This window comes from Thalia democratica, chromosome 6 (genome assembly GCF_965202585.1).
Source record: "Thalia democratica chromosome 6, ktThaDemo2.hap1.1, whole genome shotgun sequence".
In the NCBI taxonomy this organism is placed as follows: Eukaryota; Metazoa; Chordata; class Thaliacea; order Salpida; family Salpidae; genus Thalia; species Thalia democratica.
The window spans coordinates 18297726-18318954 of record NC_139170.1 but is presented as its reverse complement, the minus strand read 5'-3'; the positions used below and the strand labels follow the sequence as shown (position 1 = coordinate 18318954).

At 24.8% G+C, this 21229-nt stretch overlaps 1 protein-coding gene across 1 annotated transcript; it reads right to left on the bottom strand.

Annotated features, from left to right (window-relative positions):
* Positions 1-9463: 9463 nt before the first annotated feature.
* On the bottom strand, positions 9464-9952 carry LOC145838875 (E3 ubiquitin-protein ligase RLIM-like). Its single transcript, XM_082946496.1, has one exon. The coding sequence runs from the start codon at positions 9950-9952 to the stop codon at positions 9464-9466; it is 489 nt and encodes a 162-aa protein (XP_082802622.1).
* Between the last annotated feature and the right edge of the window lie 11277 nt (positions 9953-21229).

Sequence of the window (21229 nt, the reverse complement as noted above, 5' to 3'; positions counted from 1 at the left end):
GCTTCTAGTTTTATGAAGGTCTAGTTCAAGTGTGTATCCCATAAACCAATCTTATACCAAGATGCCTTTAGTTCTGTGTTAAAGTTTTTACTGTCATTTAGGTAAGTGTCTTTTGTGAATGTTTTGTATTACATGGTATCATCTGCAAAGTTGAGGACGTTAAGAATAGTATTATTCTGTAAGTCATTTATATGTATTGGGAATAACAACGGTCCTAATACTGAGCTCTGTGGTATCCCAACTTCACTTTTTTCACAAGTTGACTCATATCCTCCAAAGCTAACGAACTGTTTCCTACCATCTAGATATGAACCGATTAGCAGATGCATATTTCCTCTCACACCATAAATTTTTTTTAGTAAGATACTTCTATTTGCACTACCAAATGCCTTACTTAAATCCAAAAAGACTGCACTGCGTTTCCTTTATCAAAGTTAGACAGAACCCCTTCAACAAATTCAGATAAAGCTAAAGTGGTGGAATGATTCTGACAAAAGCCAAACTGAGAACTATTTAAAACTTTATTTTTAGAAAAAAAAAAAACTGTACAGGCGATTATAGATTACTTTTTCAATCATTTTATTTAAATTAGATAGAAGTCAAATGAGTCTATAATTTCCTGGTAATGTTTTTAATCCTGATTTAAAAATTGGTATTACTTTTGCGAGTTTTAGGCTACTTGGATAAACACCTTCATAAAATGCTTGATTAATTAATTTGCTTAGTATTGGGGATGTAAGATTGTTTACTTTCTCAAAGATCTTTACATACATACTATCCTCACCACTGGCTTTGTTTGGATCTAAACTCTTAATAATATTAAACACTTCAGTTTCTGTAATATCAAACCAAAAAAAAACTATTATTAAATTTTCTTAGATTGTCAGTTATTTAAGATTATAGATCGTCATTTATAAATATTATAATAATTGTATATATTACTAAACAGTTTTTACATCTATTTTTATCCCTAAAATAATTTTTTCATTATAAACTTTGTAAGAAAGTAGCCGACAAGACTACATGAGTTTTTGAAACTTTCAACTAGTAAAAATTAAGATAAGTAATCAAATCAAATTAGTTAAAAAGTTATGGAAAAGTTTTTGTATTGTATATTTTGCTAAAAGACATCTAAAAAATGTTTAATGAAAAAGTATAGTATATCTATTAATACTTTTTAGCAAAATATACAATACGAAAACTTTTCCATAACTTTTCAACTTGATTTGATAACTTTTTTTAGTTTTTACTAGTTGAAAGTTCCCATTATTTTAAAACTCATGAAGTCTAAAAAACGTAGATCAAATTTTACGATTTCAACAGTACAATTAAATTTTACAAATCCTAAAAACTTAGTTATTCAAAATTATTTACCAAGTTAATCAACGATAAATCAAATAAATTGATTAACATAAAGGACAATTGTTAGTTGAATTGTTAACAGTAATTCGAATTATTAGTTAAAAAAAGTTGCTTAGTTTTTGCTGTATGGTATAAATGTACTATTTTATAAAAAAAAAATCAATAAGTCTAAACAAAAAGTCACAATTTTCATTTTACGACAAGTAAAAGCTACTAAGCATAAACACTTAATTTAAAACTTATACTGAATGACATTAACCTCGAAAAACAAAAAAAATGTTTTACAATGTTTATAACAGTGTTTGTTAAAAAGCTCTAGTTACTTATTTTCAAAAAAAAGTTTTTTAGTGTAGTAGTTAGCTTCTTTTAAAATATAACAAAAAAAGTTGATGTTAAGGAAGTGAAAGCATGTAGTAGAAATGACTTTTTGTTAATACACTAAAATAAAAAAAACTGTTGAAATTTCAACTTATTAAACTTTTTAAGAAGCTGAGTTGATGAAAACTTTAATTTGTTTCTTAAAATATTTTAAAAAGATCGGTTTAGTTATTACTTATTTATATTAAATAGTTATTTTTACTTGCACCCTCACCTAACACAGTTTATCGACAAAAGAGTAAACATAAAGTACTAATAAATAAAATATTATTTATAATAAAAAAAGAAAACAAAAAGTAAACAGTTACGTATAAACCAACTGATTTTCAATATAAACTTTTATTCTTATATATTTTTTGTATTAATATTTTATTTAAAAAGCTATAAATAATTCAATTTATGAATATCATATCCTAAACATGACCATAATAGCATATATTGGTAATCAAACCTAAGACTAATACAATCAAAATTGATTTTGTTAAATTTTACTATTTAATGAGCTTTGTAATTTATCAAACAGCACCATTTTTTTAACAAAAGGTAAATGAAATAGTTTTTTTTATTAATGATAAAGGATTATTAAAACTTATGAAAAGACATAAATTCTATGTTTAAAACTTCTAACTTTTTTGTTTAGGTACAATTTAAAACTTCTTAGGCTTGTTTAAGTTAATTAATCAAAATTTATTTGTTTAATGTGAACCTACTTTAGTAGCATTTAGTATTATTTGCAACCAGGGGCGTGTTTTGACTGATTTCCTGTTTCCTGTGAACCCCTGAAAAAAAAAAATTCTTGGGATATCAATAAAGACGTTGTTTATTGACTTTGTTTTGGTTATTTGATAAACTTTGAATAATGAATGTTGAATTTATAACACTCAAAGATTAAAAAGTTTCAGTAACAAAAAATGCTCGCTTTTGCCAGCTGAAATAGATTTTAAATAAAGTTTTGATAGTGACGTCATAATAGGTAAAAGTTTTAAGGTAGCATTTCTATTCTAGGCAACTTTTTACTAAGATGCTCTTAGTTCTTAGTATAAATTTTACTTAGTGTAAATAACTTTTGATTAAGTATTGTTTTTGAACTAGTAAGTGAAATTTAACTATAATTATAATAGAAAAACTATAATTTAAAAGAAAAAAACAATATTTTATTATTGAATTTATTGATAAAAAACAATAAAACGCTTTAGTATTTATTTTTTAGTAAAATGTAATAAAATAAACATACAAAACAAATAAATATTACATACAAATAAATATTGAATGTAAACTCAGAATTAAAAAAAATAATTTTATAACAAAACGCTGATTAATTAAGAACAGTCCCATAACCGTCGTACGCAAGTGACGCACCGTGAAAAGTGATTGGACAAATAATATAAATGTCCAATATAATAACTAAAGTTTTATTTTACTTAGTTTATTGTATATAATAATGTTGTGTGAAGCTTTTGTGTTATGTTGTTATATAATAATGTTGTGTTTGTACCTAAACATTTATATTATTTGTTTATGTTTCAACTAACTGGGTTTAAACCTTGAAAAGTTCAATTCAGAGAGTTTCAAAATCATCTTTAGACAACTACACCACCTGGCATTTATTCTTTTATCATTTAATGGTATTTTAAAGATTTTATTTAAGTTGTTTTATTTTTGTATATCTGTTGGCCACTAAGTTTATTCTTGATTTTTTGAAATTTACAACTCAAAGAGATTTCAAAACCAACATTAGAATCCCTGCACCATCAGGCAAACATTTAAATAAAGTTTAAAGATATTTTAATTTAATTGTATAAGTCTAAACACTTTTTAGTGAAGTTTCAAATTTTATAGATTAAATTACTTGAAATACAATATTTTTACTATAAATAGATATATAATTGTAAACATTTTAAAATTTAAAATAAAAATTTGTAAGAACTCCATCTATAATAAAATTTAAATCAAAATTGAAATTATCTTTAAATTTTATTTAAATGTTATGAACTTACAAATTGTATATCTAAATTCAAATCTGTTATTTAGAACTAAAATATTACTGACATAACTACCTTACTCTTACAAAATTAACTTTTTTATTAGGAAACAATATTATAAAATAATTAAAACTAGAATAATTTTCTATAAGTATATTTTAAATTAATTGTATAAGTCTAAACATTCTTTTTAGTAAAATTTAAATTTTTATAGATTAAATTATTAAAAAAAAATTTTATTATAAATAAATATATAAATCTAAAATGTTAAAAATTCAAAAGAAAAATTTGTAAGAACTCCATCTATACTAATATTTAATTCAAAATTGAAATTCTGTTTATAAAAATTTATTTTAGTTTTAGTTATTTTATAATACTGTTTCCTGATAAAAAAGTTAGTTTTTTATAGAGTAAGTTAGTAATATTTTTGTTTTAAATAAAAGATTTGATATAAAATTTGTAAGTTCATAACTTTTTTCTAGTTCTTTTATATTCAATTTATCCAAATTTAATACAGTATAATAAATAAAGGAATATAATACTTTTCTATTACTACTTATATGTTTTTTTTATTTCAAAGCAGAAAAAAAGCATTTCAAACACAGAGTTTTTAGGCTAAATATTGCGTACTTAACTGGCAATGCATACCTAAGAAATTCGTACTTAAGCGGCAAATTAAGAACAAAAAAAAAATGGTGAACCCCCTTTGAAAAAGGTCTAGACACGCCCCTGTTTGCAACATTTAAAAAGTTTGATCGGAACTGCACTAAAACAATAAACGTGTTGGTATTTTTATTAAATAAATGGTAATTTAAGCTTGTCAGCTTAATTAAATTTTTTATTGTAAAATAAATTTTAAAACTTTTTAAATTTTATAAAATAATGTAATTTTTTTTAGACTGTGTAGGTTTATGAACAAAGTAGTTTAGCACGTTGATGAATTTTAAACTTTAATTTATAAAAGATTTTGGAGAGTTTAGACAAATAAAAATATTCTATCATAGTTACTTATGACTAAAACTAGGTATTTCTGTCTAGTTTTTTTAAACTCAAGTTTTGATTATTTAGTAACAAAGTTTATTATTTTATGTTATTTTTTAAACTAATAAACAGTTTTTATTTATATCTTCGTATACGATCTCAGTTGCATTTAGAGAAATATACATTAAATATTTAATTTTAAGTTTCAACTGTAAGCATTCTGTTAAATGTTTTTATTTTTAAGCAGTTTAGGTTTACTATATGAATGACAAATAAACAATATAGTCAAATAGACAAATAAAACTGTGGTACTTTAACTTATAATATCTTTTCTGTTATTAAGCCAATTTTTAGTTTATTTTTCTAAATAGCCCAAGTTGACAAATAAAAACTCACTTGACGTTTCTAAGGTAAATAAAAGTACAACACAAAGTTTTCATGCAAAACATGAAAAAAGTGAACCTATTTAGCTAATTTGAAACAACGATAATCTTAATACTAAGATCTGCTATTTTATCACAAGTTTCAATATGTCGGAGGAAATAAAAAACGGCATTTTGAACCCCACCGCAAACGACACTGCTTTGTTCAAAACCGGGTTGTCTTTCCAACAACGCGTCAATTATCTCACCATCGGTCTTGTTAATCAGAAAGGATTTTTTTTAGAGGATTTTGGAATTGAAAAGTAGCACAGACCCGGTAAGGAGATTTCTCGTTTTTTTTTTCCTTGCATGGCGTACGTTACAAAGGCGACCAAGAACTAGCTGAAGAATCTAGTTTGAACAATCGAAAAAATCGAGAGTAAAGTTTTGATAGTAGAACACAATATCCTTTAAATTACAATTCGTCAAGGCTCGGCTGCATCTCAATACAGAAGACTTTGACGTGTCTGAAGATGAGAATACGAAGAAAGTAGTCTACTGACCTATATGGAATGATCTTGCTCGCAATTTTATAAGTCTTCGATATTTAAATAACAAAAAGATCTAATAGACTTACTTAAAATTTATTTGTGCCAGACCCCTGAAAAACGAAAATGTTGAAGAAATTGTTAAAAGAAAAAGGAGCTCTACTCTTGGCATTCTCTATTTTAACTTGAACTCTGTTGGGCACTTGTGTGAGGAAACATCAATAATATGGCTCATACTATCAAGGAGGTTGAAAGCGAAAAGCTGTGAAACAAACACAAAGTTCTTGTAATTCAATTCGTCAAAACGTGTTGGACGGGCTAAACAAAAGGTTTCGATGTTTCGCAATTATACAATGAGAATTAATCTATTTACCATCGTCAATGGGCCAGGTTTGCTCGAAAACAGAAGAAAAGTTCTTCATAGGGATCATTTGAAATTTTCCAAACTGTGAGAAAATTGTTTTGCAAATATCGTATAATTTTTCTTAGTGAAAGTAAAACTTTTTATGCTATTCTTTATATTTATAACTAGATTTTGCGTAATACTTTAAAACCAGCTTCGACATTTACTTGTTTACAATGTCTGCTTATGTTGGTTTTCCGTTGTGTTGCTAGATAGAGGAACTATAAGTTATATAACACTTTTTTAAATATTTTAGAGTAGTTTTTCTTCTCTAGTTTTTTTTACTATATTTCTTCTAACTTTACGTAAAAACCTAAACTTTTCAAAAATGCACGTTATAAATATATTCTATACCGCATTTTGTCTAAAGAACGTAAAAAAAAAATTTTTGCTAATCTTTTGTTAATCTTTGTAAAATTGTCTATGCAACAAACTAAGTAAAAATAGATAATTTTTTAAGTGATCAAAAGTAAAAATAGTTTGGGTTCTAAACCTTTTCTTCATATATTAACCCTATAATTTAATAATTAAACAATTTATCACCAATATACACAATGTTTATTTATCAACAAACAAAATAAAACTAGGTTTTTTCTGTTCCAAAGTAATAAATATTTTAGATAAATTTTTACTTATTAATAACTGATTACTTTTTATCGTTATAATTATCCATTATCGATATCTACAGTTTCAAATTACAAATTTTAGTAATACCGTGTGCTTAAAAAACGTAGCACAACAAAATATTTTTACAGTTTGTTACATACAATATATAAATAACTACGGAAGATTTTCTGTGTTTACTTAAAAATCTAGCGAGACGTCGTTAATTTTCATAAAATTAGTTCTTCGATGATTATTTTTTAAATATTCTAACGAGTTTATTTCGTTCGGATCTTTTATTATAAAATATTGTTAAAAAAGTACATTAGGTTTTTACAGGTTACATAAAATTTATAAATTCTGTTGAAATTTAGTTTTCTTTATTTTTTTGAAAACTAATTAAAGTTTATTTTAAGCTTGCAAAAATATTTTTTTTCTAAAAAGCTGTTCATTTCTTAAAAAAAAAACTATAAGCTTTGTAATCTTCTAAGAATGTTTTAGTAGTACTAGTAGAAGGTAACAAATAAATTCACATAGAGCTAGACTTTGAAGGATCGAATATAAATAAAAACAAAAACAAGTGTTTACTTAACTGTGATCATCGTGCAAACTATAAAAAATTGTTAAGTAAAAAAACTTAGTAAAACTGTTTTACTTGTATACTATCAATATAAAGTTTTATGAAGCAAAGAATACACAACACAGTCAAATTTAAATAATTATTTTTTAGGGGATTCTTAATTGTTTATGTTTTGTTATCTATATTTTAAATCACAGGTTATGCAGTTAAACTTACAAAACATTGTATAAAAAAACTGCAGAACATATTCTTTTATTTTTAATATTAGACTTTTTCTAACAGACAATTAGAAACAAAATTTTGTAAACAATAAAGTAAACAATTGAAAACTAATAAAAAATACCAATATTAAAAATTATCTACCAGTTATATTTTACTGAAAAATAAATCATGGTAAAAAGTTTATTTGTACAATTGTAGTCTTCATTTAACAATAATAAGTGTTTATGAAGTTAAAGCTTAATAAATAAGAAATGTATCACCAAAAACAAAAGTTAAATACGTTTTAAATTATTTGCTTGTTATATTGTATACATTGTTAAAGTCGCACAGAAAAAAACATCTTCCTTTTTTACTGCAACTACCATATGTAAATTAAATTTTTATGAACTGTAGTAGTCATACACGCTTGAATTATCTATTCTATACGAAACATTTTTAACAACGTTAGGTAAATTATCTACTATTTTAAAATGATAAATAAAAAAAATCAGAAATCTTGATAGTTTGTTAGAAAAATTACTAGTTATTGAAGCCAATCTTTATTTTAGTCACAGCACAGACTATTTTTAGATTAAACTTTCTGTACTAGACTGATTAAATTGCTTTTATTTTAGTTGTTAGTTTGTAGTTATTAAAGTATTTAAACATACCAGTAAATCATTTAAGTAAAGTATAGAGAAAATGATTAGGGTGCATCATCAAAAAATTCTATGCAAAGCTAAAGTAGAGCTAATGCAGTTGTGCTGGTAGCTGCAAATGTTAACTAAAAATGGGCAGAACAGTATACATTGTTTAAAGGCTACATTTTAAAAAGCTAAAATTAAGTTTTATATTGGCTGAGCTTAGTTCGATTAGTAAGCAAATCATAACAATTCTACTAAAAACGACAAACATGATGAATATGAGATTTTACAGTTAATGTGTAACTTTAATGCACATAAAATAACCATCAAATAACTTAACAAGTAATAAATATATCATAGCATAGGCTGATGGTAACATCCGTGCAATAAGTGTGCATTAAAAATTTTACCGCTATGGTATTCACGTTAAAAACAAAGGCTGTTTCAAAAGGAACTCATGCCTACATTTAAAAAAATCATTACTGAAGTCAAATTCTAATAAATTCTACTATTTTTACTTTTCAGAGAAAACCATTTTTTTACTAGTTGTTTACAGATAAAAATTGTATTATTATTAGACTTTTTGTACAATTTGTTAAGGTTTAGTGTAAGTTCTGAATAAATTTAATTATTTACTAAATTTTTCCAGGACTCTACGGCGAAGCTCAAATTTAACTCGTTTTACTTTTGCTTTAAATATTTACATTTTCATTTACATTTATTAAAGTTTAACATAATTTAAATAATTTTAGCTTAATAGGCTTTCTGGTGAGTTGATAAGCTTATTCATGTAGGGCTTCAATAAGAATTTTTTGAAAAACACTAAATAAAAGTTTAGTTTCAGAAAGATTGCTACGAGATTGCTTGTCTGTAATTATTATTTAAAATAGTTGCAGAGATTTAATGTTATACGCTACTATAACAGATGTTTATAAGATTACTTTACTATGACTTAACTTATGAAATTTTAACTAATATTTTCTTGGTTATATAATCTATGAAAATAGTATTAGATAGTTACACCTAGTCAAATTTTTAGCATTAAAAAATATATTTTTAAATTTAATTACATTCTCTTTTTAAAGTGTTATTTCAGGTGCTGATTTTTTAAACGTTGTAATAAGTTTGTCTATGGACTTGACACCTAACTGAAATGCATTAATTCTAATGGATTGTTTAAAAAATTTTTTAAGATTAACTAAAATTTTAAAATAAGTTGAGTAAATAAACTGAGCAAAACAAAGAAACGTTTTTTAAAAACATTTTCATTTTTTAAATACTAACTATACGGTTTGGTAAGTTAAAAAAACTAGTTAGTAAAGCAGTAGACACTAGACTTTTTTTAAATATTTTAATGACAAAAACAGACAAAATCAATAACAAAATAATAATTTAGTGTACTGTATGTGTGCACGCTATCTAAATATTGGTAAAATTTCTTCGGCACTGTGGACAACTTTTATTGTTGTTAAACCACTTGCTTATGCATTCTTCGCAGTAAACATGTTTGCAGTCCAGCCTTATCATCGGTTTATTCATTGGAACATCGTCTATACAAATTGCACATTCATCTTTTATCGTTTGCTCATCTGCTTCAAATTTTTCAAACTTGCTTATTCGATCTAAGCTCAATCCTTTTAAACCATCAACTATTGAATTTTTAAAGTTAATTAGAAAAGCGGTTTTCCTTTTGAGAAAGTTTATATAATGGTTTATGGCAGCATCGCTTCCACTTATAGCTAAATCTTTAACTTTTCTAAAGTGACTAGCAATGCATTCTCCACAGTTGTGGTCGAAATGAACTCCGTAATTTTCAGAAATATCTGTCACTGCATAGAGGAATTCCTCAGCGCTCTCATGAAGCTTTGTAATGCAGATTTGATTATTTGAAGTTTGCAATTGTACCATCATGTAAACTCTAAACTTACTTAATTGAAATTTATTAATCTGTAAACACAATTATGTAAGCATAAGTGTAATATAAAAAAAAAAGTAGTATCTATAACAGCGTTTTGAACAGTGGTTTTTAAGCCTAGATTGACTTTAATAGAAACATTAAATTAAATGATAATAACTTAACATTAAGTAGTTAATATTTCTATTAGGAAAAAACTGTTCTTATTTTTAATTAGATAGTTCAAAAATTAATTTTTAAGTAATTATATATCTATTAGTTTTTACTGTTTTTGTTTAAATGTTTGGTTTGGATGACATAAACGCTTAGTATACAGAGTTTTTCAAAAACAATGGGTTATTTAATAAGTTTTCAAACTATCACTAACTTAGTTACCTTTTAAAGACTAAAATACTTAAACCTTGAATTAAATTATATAGACTTTGTTGTACATTTATTTTCAAGTTCTCAAACTAAGTAAATACCAAAAAAAGACTCAAAAAAGTTATTCAAGCTAAATCTATACATATAAAATAAAAACAATAATTTACGAAAAACTAATGGGTAACAAACTATAAAGTAATTTAAATGAAAAAATAAAGTGTTCATAATGTATAAGACAGTTGAGTAGTTAAAATAATACACAATTTACTGTTAGAACAAATTATTACGAAACTTAAATTAAAGTATTAACGAAATTTAAAAATTATAAGCTTATGTTTTCAAGTGTTTAGTAATTTAATAAGTTTAGCAAAGTTTTTCTGTTAAAAATGTTTAATTAAATTGGTAAAATTTAATCAAAAATAAAAGCTTTAGAGGATTTTTAATTATTTTAAACTTACTTTATTAAATTTTGTTTACGCTGCTTTATTCTACTATACAATGTTTTATAGAAAAAACAAATTAAAAAAAAAATTAACATTTTAGAAAGTATATCAAATGTAACTTTTAAATTTGTTTCTGATAAAACATATTGCCATGTATAAAATTATTAAGTTTAAATGTATAAAGTAAGTAAAATTTAAATGCTTTAAATTTAATTTAGTAAAAATTTTAAGTTAAATTTAAAACTAAATCTAACTTTTAAAAAATTTAAATTCATTTTAATATTAACACTAATTTTAACAAAATTAATAAGGCTGAAATGTAAACATAACAACAAAATCAGCCAACTAAACATCTTAACAAACAATAAAACGATCACTGCTATAAGTCGAGTTGTTATTAGCATTGCAATATTTAAAAAAAATTATGAAGGGTTTAAAAAAACTTAAAAATAGACTTAATGCAGCTTCTGAATTTTTTAAGTGTCTTTGTATATTTCTGTTCACTATTATAATAAACTGAAACTTACTGACGATCACATGAAATTTTACATTTCAATGTGTGAAACAGCTGTTTAAATTATAGTTTTTATATAATTAGATAAATATGTTCATTTTTATATATAAATTAAAATACACTTAAAAACATATCTTTTACTTGACTGCTAAAATAAAGTTTACTTTTTGTACAATTATATCCCTAAACTGCTTTTTAAGGCATAAAAAACTTAAAAGGCTGTTTAACGCACCAGACTAAACAAAAAATGAGTTTAAATTCAGAGCATGCTACCTTTAAGTAAAAACAAAATTGGTTGTAATTTTGTAATAATGAAAATAACTGAAGTTAATTAAGTAATAATCAGTGTACTAATTAGTAATTGTATTAAGTTATATACAATTAAGTTATAAAGATATCATTTTACGTGAGCTAAATATTAGCTTAATTGCAATTAAGTCGTTACTAAGTAAACTTAAACACCTTAGCTAATCAGCCACAATTAAAGCATACCGTTAAGCTTAAGAGTGTAGCGTTTTAATTTTTTCGAAAGCTTAGTGTTTGTAAGTTTCAAAACATTTTTAGTAAAAATTTCTTTTTTTTTATATTTGTTTTCAAAAGCAAAATTCTATAAACACGTTTTTATCAATGAATATTACAATGTGTGAAATATAATGTTGTCGGAGTATCAACAAAACTTATCAATATTAACTTGACTAAGTATTTAGTAACTAAAAAATGTTTTGTATAATGGTAATCTGTGAAAATTTTAAAAGCATTTGACTTAAGATGTTACAATCTTAAATTATAATTCACTTATAAACTGTTTTGTTTTGTAAATCGGAAAGTTACTTACAGTTTTTAACTAAATAAATTGGAACTAAATTCATTACTATAATTCAATTTGAATAGCAAACTTATCGAATTAAACTATTTACTGGTATAAACTAATAAATAACACTTAACAATATTATCTAGTGTAAAAAATAATTTTTGTAAACACTAAAATTTTTATTAAGTTATACTTTATAGATTTAGTATAACTAGGCAAAAGCATATACAAAATAAATTTTACATTTTTAGATAAATACGCAAATGAAAATAATATTACTAGTATGTTCTAATTAAGCAATCTTGCGCTTTTAATAGTTTAGGCATACTTTGCAAGTTCTTTTTAAATTAGGTTATTTAATAATTTACAATATTAAAGCATATTTTTTTATTAATATTTAAATTTCATAAGTTCTATACCTTGCTTATAAACTTTTGTTTAAAAAAAGTTAAAAATTTAAGTCTAAAATAATATTAAGCCTAGTAAATAAATTTAGTTACTAGTATAAACTAACAAACTTAAATATTTATCAAGTTTAACTATACTTATTGGTTAAACTTTTTAAGCTTCCGAGTGAATGAATTTTTGAATTAAATTTTAGTTTATATATCTTATTAAACTCGGTAAGAACATAAAGAAATAAGTTTATACTATTTATATATTATATGCTAAGTACTTTTACAAGTATGTGTTAGCAACCTTGGAATATTTGAAAATGTAAGCGTGCTTTAAAAAATTAAAACATGCTTTACCAGTAGTATCTTGATACAGTGTCCTAATATTATTAATGTTAAAGTTGTTAAGAAGTGTAAAAAAAGTACTGTTTGGACAGAAAACTTTTACCGATGGCACATTAAAAAATTTTTTTTTTTTTTATAGTTTATTTTTATGAATTTAAATTACTGTTGTACTAAAAAGACAAATATTTTATCTTGTTAAAATTGTTAAATAAGTTTTATCTAATTTTTAGTAGATATAGTTCAAAAAAAAATTTAATTTTAATGGACAGAACTAATAAAGGACAAAAGAAACAATAGGTAAATGTGATAGATTATACATTTCTTTTTAAATCATATTAAATGTTTTTAAGCTGTAATTGTTTTTGCAGTTTGACCTTTATTAGTTTTATACTATAAAACGTCTAATCTATAAAAATTCTATCTAGCTTTTTTGTTGAAAGGTAAAATGAGATGGTATTTTTTAGATTAAGAGTAAATTTTGTTTTAAATTCGTTTTTGTAAATATCAAAGTTTTGTTCAGCAACAATTGTTAATCTTTTAGATAAAGGTTTTCGTAACTATAATTTTGATATAAACGAATTCCAAATAGAGTATTATAAAAATGCAAACAAAGTTTTCTATTTGTTCAAAAACAACTAAAAAAATGAATTATGTAATTTACGAGTCAAATGTTTTTTTAGTCGGCGGGCAAAATTTACCAGAAAAAGACTTTCGTGGAAGTTTTGACAACATATATTGTAAAAATAAAAATTAAATGCAAATAAAAAGAATAGATTTTTAATTAAGCGCTACTGACTACTAAAAAATAGTATTCAGTACACATTTCAAAATATTTAGTACAAATGCTAAATTTAATTTTTTTTACCAAAGTTGTTTTTAATCTACCAAATACTTAGCCGGCCAGAGAGTTCTGCATTCTGGTCGTATCCTGCCCATGGACTGTACATTGTTAATCTCTAATTATAAAATTTATTAAAAAAATGTAAAAAAAATGAAAAAGTAAAGTAAAATTAAAAAAAGTTTTTTGAACTATTTGAAAAGAACGAGAAAATTTATCTACTTAATTAAAAAAAAATATAAAGTTTCTTTAGGTATAATATCAACATACATTAACTTTAATTTTTTTAGTAAGGTAAGTGGTTCCTACAGTCGTCCTTTTAAAATATACATTTTAAAACTTTGCAAAATGATAACTTTTATGTATTTCTGCTAAAGTTGTACCAAAATACGTTACATCTGAATTAAAAAAAAATGAGGTGAATTTGTTTATTATTATTTTATATTGACTGAACTATTTTATTAATGCATGAATCTTTTTTATGAAGTTTCTGTTAATTTATACAAAGTTATTTTTGTAATTGCAGAAATAAAAAATATTTCAAATATAGTTTATTTGTTGATTATGCTGCCTTTGAAACTATTGAATAGGCATAGCTGACAATGACATAAATACTTTTTTCTAAAAATAAAAGGAGGAAAAAAGCTATAAAATTATAAGTCTTTCTTAATTTGATTTTTTTTAAAAAGCAAAATCGAAACGGGTATTCAAGTAGATAATTAGAGTCAGTTGTTCTTAGACGTAACTTAGTAGGTTGTGCAAGTCTGAAATGTACAACTTTTCAATTAAAACTTTAAATTGGTTTTGGTCTAAATTAGTGGCGTTGCGTAGCGTTTTTCTTAGGTGATGCAGAAAATTACAAAAAAAAATTGCCGAGTTGCCCGTGCTCAAATTGCCCGTGATCGAGTTGCCTCTGCTCGAGATACCTCTGCTTGAGATACCTCTGCTTGAGTTACCCCTACTCGAGTCGCCTCAGCTTGAGTTGTCCCTGCTCGAGTTGCCCGTGCTAAAGTCACCTCTACTCAAGTTGCCTCTACTTAAGTCGCCTCTGCTCTGCTTAGCTTTGTTTTCATTTTTTGTTTACAATAGCTTGTGGAATTATACTTAATCCTGTACTGTTTTAGGGGATTTTCAACTTAGCTTACTTACCGCAAGATTTTCTTGAAGAAATTTTGCTTTTGTGAGTTCATTTGTGGCAGGCAACTAAGAATTGTATATTGTACGACAAAAATACACTTAAAAATTTTGGTCCAAGGACCTGGTGCACGAAAAAACCTTTTAGTTATCGAGTCGTACACCAGAACAGTTTAATGTCATGTCCAGGAAAGTGTAACAAGAAAAATGGTCGTTTTCTAAATTTGAGTTTTACAAGACATTTTTTCTAAAAATAAACAAAACGTTAAAGATAATTATTTTTTTTTATAAAATTTAAAGGTGGTGCAATTGCGGCAGTTCAACATCCACGCGACGCCCCTAGTCTAGATAGAATCATATTAATCTGGAAGTGGTATACTTTCATTAAGTTATAACCAAGCTTTTTTAAAAAGCTACTATACAACTCTTTTATACTAAATATTTCTTTAGTTTAGGCGAATATTTAATTAAAAGTATTAAAGAATAGTTTGCATATATAAAGCTTTTATTTTAAAATCAATGCTAAAATAGTTGTAGATTTAGATTATGCAAAAAAGACTATAACTTTTAAACTTAGTTAAAACTTTTTTGATTGTTTTTAAACATCAAAGTTTACAAAAGCTTTGAAAAAACATATTGAAAGTTAACAAGTTTAACAATCCACAATTATAAGTAAATACTTAATCATATTTTATACCTTAAAATTTTAAAAATAAGTTGAATCAAGAATTTGTCTCTAGAAAAATCAGTCCATTTTTTTTTAAAGACTTAGTGGTGAAACAAATATAAAACTTTTTTAATTTTTTTTATATAGAAGAACTTATATAAAATTAAATTAACTAATAAAAAAAATTAAATAGAATATTTTGTTTTTTATCAATTGCATTTAAGACCTGAAAAGCGAAATTACTTTCATTTTTTACTTATGCACGACAAATTTATATAATGTATGTATTAGTAGTTTTTTTTAAGTTACTAAACTAGGGGTGGGAAAATATTTTAGTTTGCGGTTTAGACGTACTTGGAAAAATATTTTGCGTGCCGAACTTGCTAATAAAATTCTTAGTAGGCCACGTAATTTAGGAAAAGTGTACTTTTAGCTTTAGAAAATATATATAAAAGTGAAGATGTATTGAATAAATCGTTTTATTAGTACTACTTAGTATTAGTACTATAATCAAATATAAAAGACATTTAAAAATGTGCTATTTTAAAAAGCAGAATTTCAACTGATTTGCACATTATATTTTCAACATAAAAAAATACGTCGAGGGCTTTGAGAATTATTTTTTTATTGGGTCAGATCAAGCCCGCGGGTCGTACATTATCCTCCCCTAATTTAAATCAAGACTAGAGCTGTTTGCACTATAATAAAGTATATAATTTGGTTGTTTTCATTATTTAGATTCATATTAAGTAAATCAAGTGTCGCTTTTGTAAGCCTTTAATGAAACATAATTAAATATTAAACAATTTTTTAATAAGTTTTTTTAAATATTTGCATATTTAATAACAAAAAATTCTGAATAAACTAGTCATAATTTAAGTTGTTTGATATTTTTTTTATATGTTGTACTTTTTATTTAAATTGTTTTGATTGTTTTACTTTTATTAAAAAAAAAGTACCCAGTAAATTAGGTCCGTATAACAAATATAAATTCAAAACGTTTCAATCAATCAAGTTTTATTTTAGTTAAAATAGCTTTAACTTTTTTTGTTAATTAGTATATTTTTAATATAAGTTCTCTCAGTCAACGTAGGAAGCTGCAGGCTTGGAGTTATACGAGTCTTTACAGATTTGTTGAAGTCAAATGAAAGTGGATCGAAAGAGTAAGAGTCAATGTCACTCAAAGAGTTTTCATCAATATCTTGATCAAAATTGTCTACTACCTTCTCATTGTACTTTGTGTTGTCAGTTAAGTTTTGTTGTAGCTCATTATAGCTACTAAAAATACCAAAGAGATCAGAAATTTTTTTTGAAACCACATTTTTTGTTAAATCAAACACACTTGTAATTTTATCTCCCATTATTAAACTTAATCCTTCAAATGGCTTGTGAAAACTGTATTGTGATACATTTTCAATGTTTTTTTCTTTTTTATCAGGTTTGCATTCTACAGAGTTAAATCTTTTACTTGAATAATATGGCTTTTGTTCTAGTAAAGAATTGCTTGTTATTGCTTTAACAAAGTTATTTTCCTGAATACATTTTGATGTCTTAGAAGTTGTATAAAAAGATGGTTCAACCGAAGTAGAATTTTCAGTGAAATTACTAAAGTTTTCAGAAGCCGTTTTGCAGCTTACTTCAGTTTTATCACAAGCACTGTTGCTCTTTAAGCAATAACCTAAGTTTTTTTTATACCTGTCTTTAGTAAGACCATTTTGATGCTTACCTTTAGTACTTAGAAGTGTTTTAAAAATTCCTTGCTTCTTAAGATAGGCACATTGATCAAATTCATTGTAAAAATTATTAAAGTAATTATCATTCGTGTTGGCTATGCGACTAAGAGTGGTTGTTCTTTTAGGTATACTGGATTGTTTTTCAAAATAGTTTGGTGATTTAATAGAATAGCTGTTTACAATACTTGATGAAATTTTCTTTTTAAGTTTGCTTTCTAAAACATTTTTATTGTTCACAGTGTTAGAGGTTTCCTTATTTCTCTTGAAATTTTTCGACTTAGCAGCTGTTTTATTTTTGCGTCTGCTTTTAACAATAGTTTTGCTTTTTTGATTAACAAATTTTGTCATAAATTGCCGCTGAGACTTTTTTTGATGATCAATAAAAACTAAGTCAGACGAACTGCTTGAACGGTATGCATTCCAACTATTTCCATAAATTCGTTTCCTAGCCTCAAGGTCGAACAGAATTTCGTTACTTATAGCTACCAATTGATTTCCATTTTTAGGTTTAGAATTGAAATCAATTTTATTTTTATCCGCTGCTGAGTCTTAAAAAAAAGTTTTTACATAATTGACTACTTTTAAAAAACAATCTACTTAAAAACATAAAGCGTATAGTATTTTAAGCCCGTTTATTTACTCTAAAACAACAATAAAAAGAAATAAAAAGTAACATGTTCAAACTTTATATTTTAGTAAATTGAAGTTTATTTCAGAACTTCCTTAACTCATTCTCATAAATGCCTCTAAAGCAAAATTTAAAAAATAATAATTGTCCTTATTTATAAGATTCTCTCATTTACTATTAAATTACTAATTTGATTTTCGTCGCCATACTATTTAACAGCGCTTGATAGATAAAAATACTCCAAAAGGGAAACCAACATTACCAACTTTGGTATGCCCTTGTTTATTCTTTTTAATCATGTTAATATAATATATTAAAAATAAAACGGTAAAACATGCTTACTTGTTAAACATTTATTTTTAACAAAAACATTTATAATATACTTACAACATTTATTTTTAAAGAATCGAAATTATAAGCTTTAATTAAAAATATTTAAAAAAGGTTAAAAAAAGACACTTAATTTTAGACATTTATTAAAAACAGTAAAACAAACTTATTTCAGCAGATATAAGACTTGTACAAGATTTACTCTTAGAATAAGGTCCTTTGAATAAAGTTTTTGATTTTTTTGTTTTAGAATTAACCCCACTGATTTTCGTTTGTGTTTTTTTCAAGTCTTTGTTTAGCTTAATTTTTGAAGTATTGTTTTTATTTTCACCAAAGTTAGAACTAGATCTTGAAGTTTTAAAGGACTTTTTAACATGAGAATTGTTTTTTCTTCTTTCATTTGAGTGGTTAGGTATTTTCAATCTTCTGTCTATGTGTTTATCTTAAATTTAAAATCTACTCTTGAAAATGTTAATAATAACATAAAATGTGGAGTTTTTTAAAAGTAAAACTTTATATAAAAAACCATATACTTTTGAAACTGATACATTTGAAAATTCAGAAAGTTTACAGGTTTATATTCATACTTGTTTTATTTTATATTAACATGTAAAATTTCAATAAATCTTGAAAAACAAAACTTTACTTAGATTAATAAATTTGTACTTGTAATTTACAATTTGTAATAAAATTGTGAGAAACAGTTAAGCTATACCGGTGAATAGTTCTGACAAGCTTTTTTATTATTTTCTTCAGTAATAGCAAAGATATAAAATTATTTTTAGTTTTTATTTAAAACTATGTTTAAGTTGGCTCGATTCTGGAACTTTTTTGTTTAAAGTCTTTAAAAAAATATTTTATTGATTGTGATTTTTGTTTATAATTATTTAAAATAATTAGCTTTTGAATTTTAAAATAAAATTTAAAATAATAATAATTAAATAAACACACAAAAACAAAAAACTGCTTAAAAAGTTTGTTTTGTTAAACTTATTAATATTTTTTTTAATTTATTTCTAAACTTAACAATGTCAGCATGTTACGTTTAATTGTTTTAACAACAGTTGTCCTAAATCGAGTTTGGAAAGTTTTTTTAACAAAAACATATGATATTTATAACGCTACTAAATATCTGAAATAATTTTTTTTTCATAATACCTGTAGAATATAATGTCCTGGACAAGACCTTAAAAAGTACCCGTTGTGTACGATTCGATAACCGAAAGGTTTTTTCGTGCACCACGTCCTAGGACCAAATATTTTGAGCCCTTTTTTTGTCGTTTAATAGATAACTAATAATGATATTTTATTGAAACTTTATTTATGCACAATATTCATAACCTAGCTCTAGGTTATTCATTAAAAAAGCACTGAGTATTGTGGCAACGGGTCAAAAATGCGCGGAGCGTCTATTCTGAAAGAGCTTTAAGTGTTCTCATTAAGAGTTTATATATCTTAAAACTTTTTCTTTAAAATGTTATTTTCCAAAAATATGATAATAGTTTACTAATTTAACTTAAAGTTGAACTTTTTTGATTAAACTTTGATCAATTTGTGCAAAAGTGACGCTCTAAGCAAACGTGAAACTCCGTGCATTTCTGACACCTACCGGTGTTTTTTGGTGTAAAAAGTTATCATTGTTACTCTTAATAGTTTTCATGTTACTAAGTGCTTATATAAAATTTCTTTGTCATCAAATTTATTAAGTAAATAGTTGTTTTTTTTTAACATCACAAAAGGTAGATACATGTATGTATTCGTCCAAGTCCTGAATATGACGTTAAACTGTTCTGGTGTATGATTCGATAACCGAAATGTTTTTTCGTGCATCAGGTCGTTGGGCCAAAATTTTTTAGCTTTTTTTTTCGTTCAATAAACAACAATGCAAGTCTAAAAAATTAAGCATTTAATCTTTAGCTGCATTTGTTTTTTTTTTTGTTGCAAATGTTTTTTAAACTGTTTTTCATGTTAAAAACTGTGTTTGTCTTTTGTATTGTGATTTGTAAGATATAATCAAGTAAAGCTAGCATAGGATTTGCCGTTTTTTCATGATTTTACGAGAGACTCATAGTTTTTTTGGTTTTTAGTGGTAGACATTCTATTGGGATTAAGCATGTACAAAAAATTAAAAAAGGAAAACCTTGAAAAACATTAGCTTTGATATCAGTATTAATAATTGTCATATTTCAAGGTGTAACTTTAGATTTACAACACTAAAGCATATTCAAGGAAACAACCCAACACACCACGAAACTATAATAACAAATTAATACCATTACGAGTTAGCCTAAAACCAAGATCAAAAAAAAACAAAGAAAAAAAGAGACAAACAGTATTACATTTTACTCCTTCCTGCAAAAGGGTAGCAACGCGGGTTGGAAAATTAATATTAGAAATTGCGGGTAAAAACTTTATTAAAGACCACCCATACCGTAACTTTTAATCCTAAAAACACCAAAACTGTATTTTTATACCAAACACAAAACAGTTAACAAAGGCTGTCAATCGTACATTGTTAGATGTTGATAAAAAAAGCAAATGTGCAATTGCAATACACAATAATTTTCGGTCGATAACAAATAACTAACAAAAGATTACGTTTACAAGCCTACTGTAAAATAATAAAAAGAAATATAGTCTTATTTTGGCTCCGTTAGATTGTCTTTTAAAGAACAGTTTATAGTTCATAAGTAGAGTTTATTTAGAAAACAGTTTCTAAACTTTTTTTATGTATCTATTTTTTATTCTATTCAGAACATCTTTTTCGTTAAATGAAAGAGTAATTATATATATAGTAAATAAAAACCCTCTTTGCAAACGTAGTTATACGATTACACAGCTGCACAAGGTCTAAATTTTATTGTTAACAAAATGTATTTTCATATTTAAAATTTTTAATATACAATTAAAAATATTTCTACTTTGTACACTAAATCTATCAAAAAATATCCTATATAATTTTCAAGCATAAATCAAAATTAAAGTATAGAGCAATTGTACTGTTCCTTACTTACTGATCCTCAGTTTCAGTTATTTACAGTTTCAAGTTAAGACTCAAAGAATGCAAAA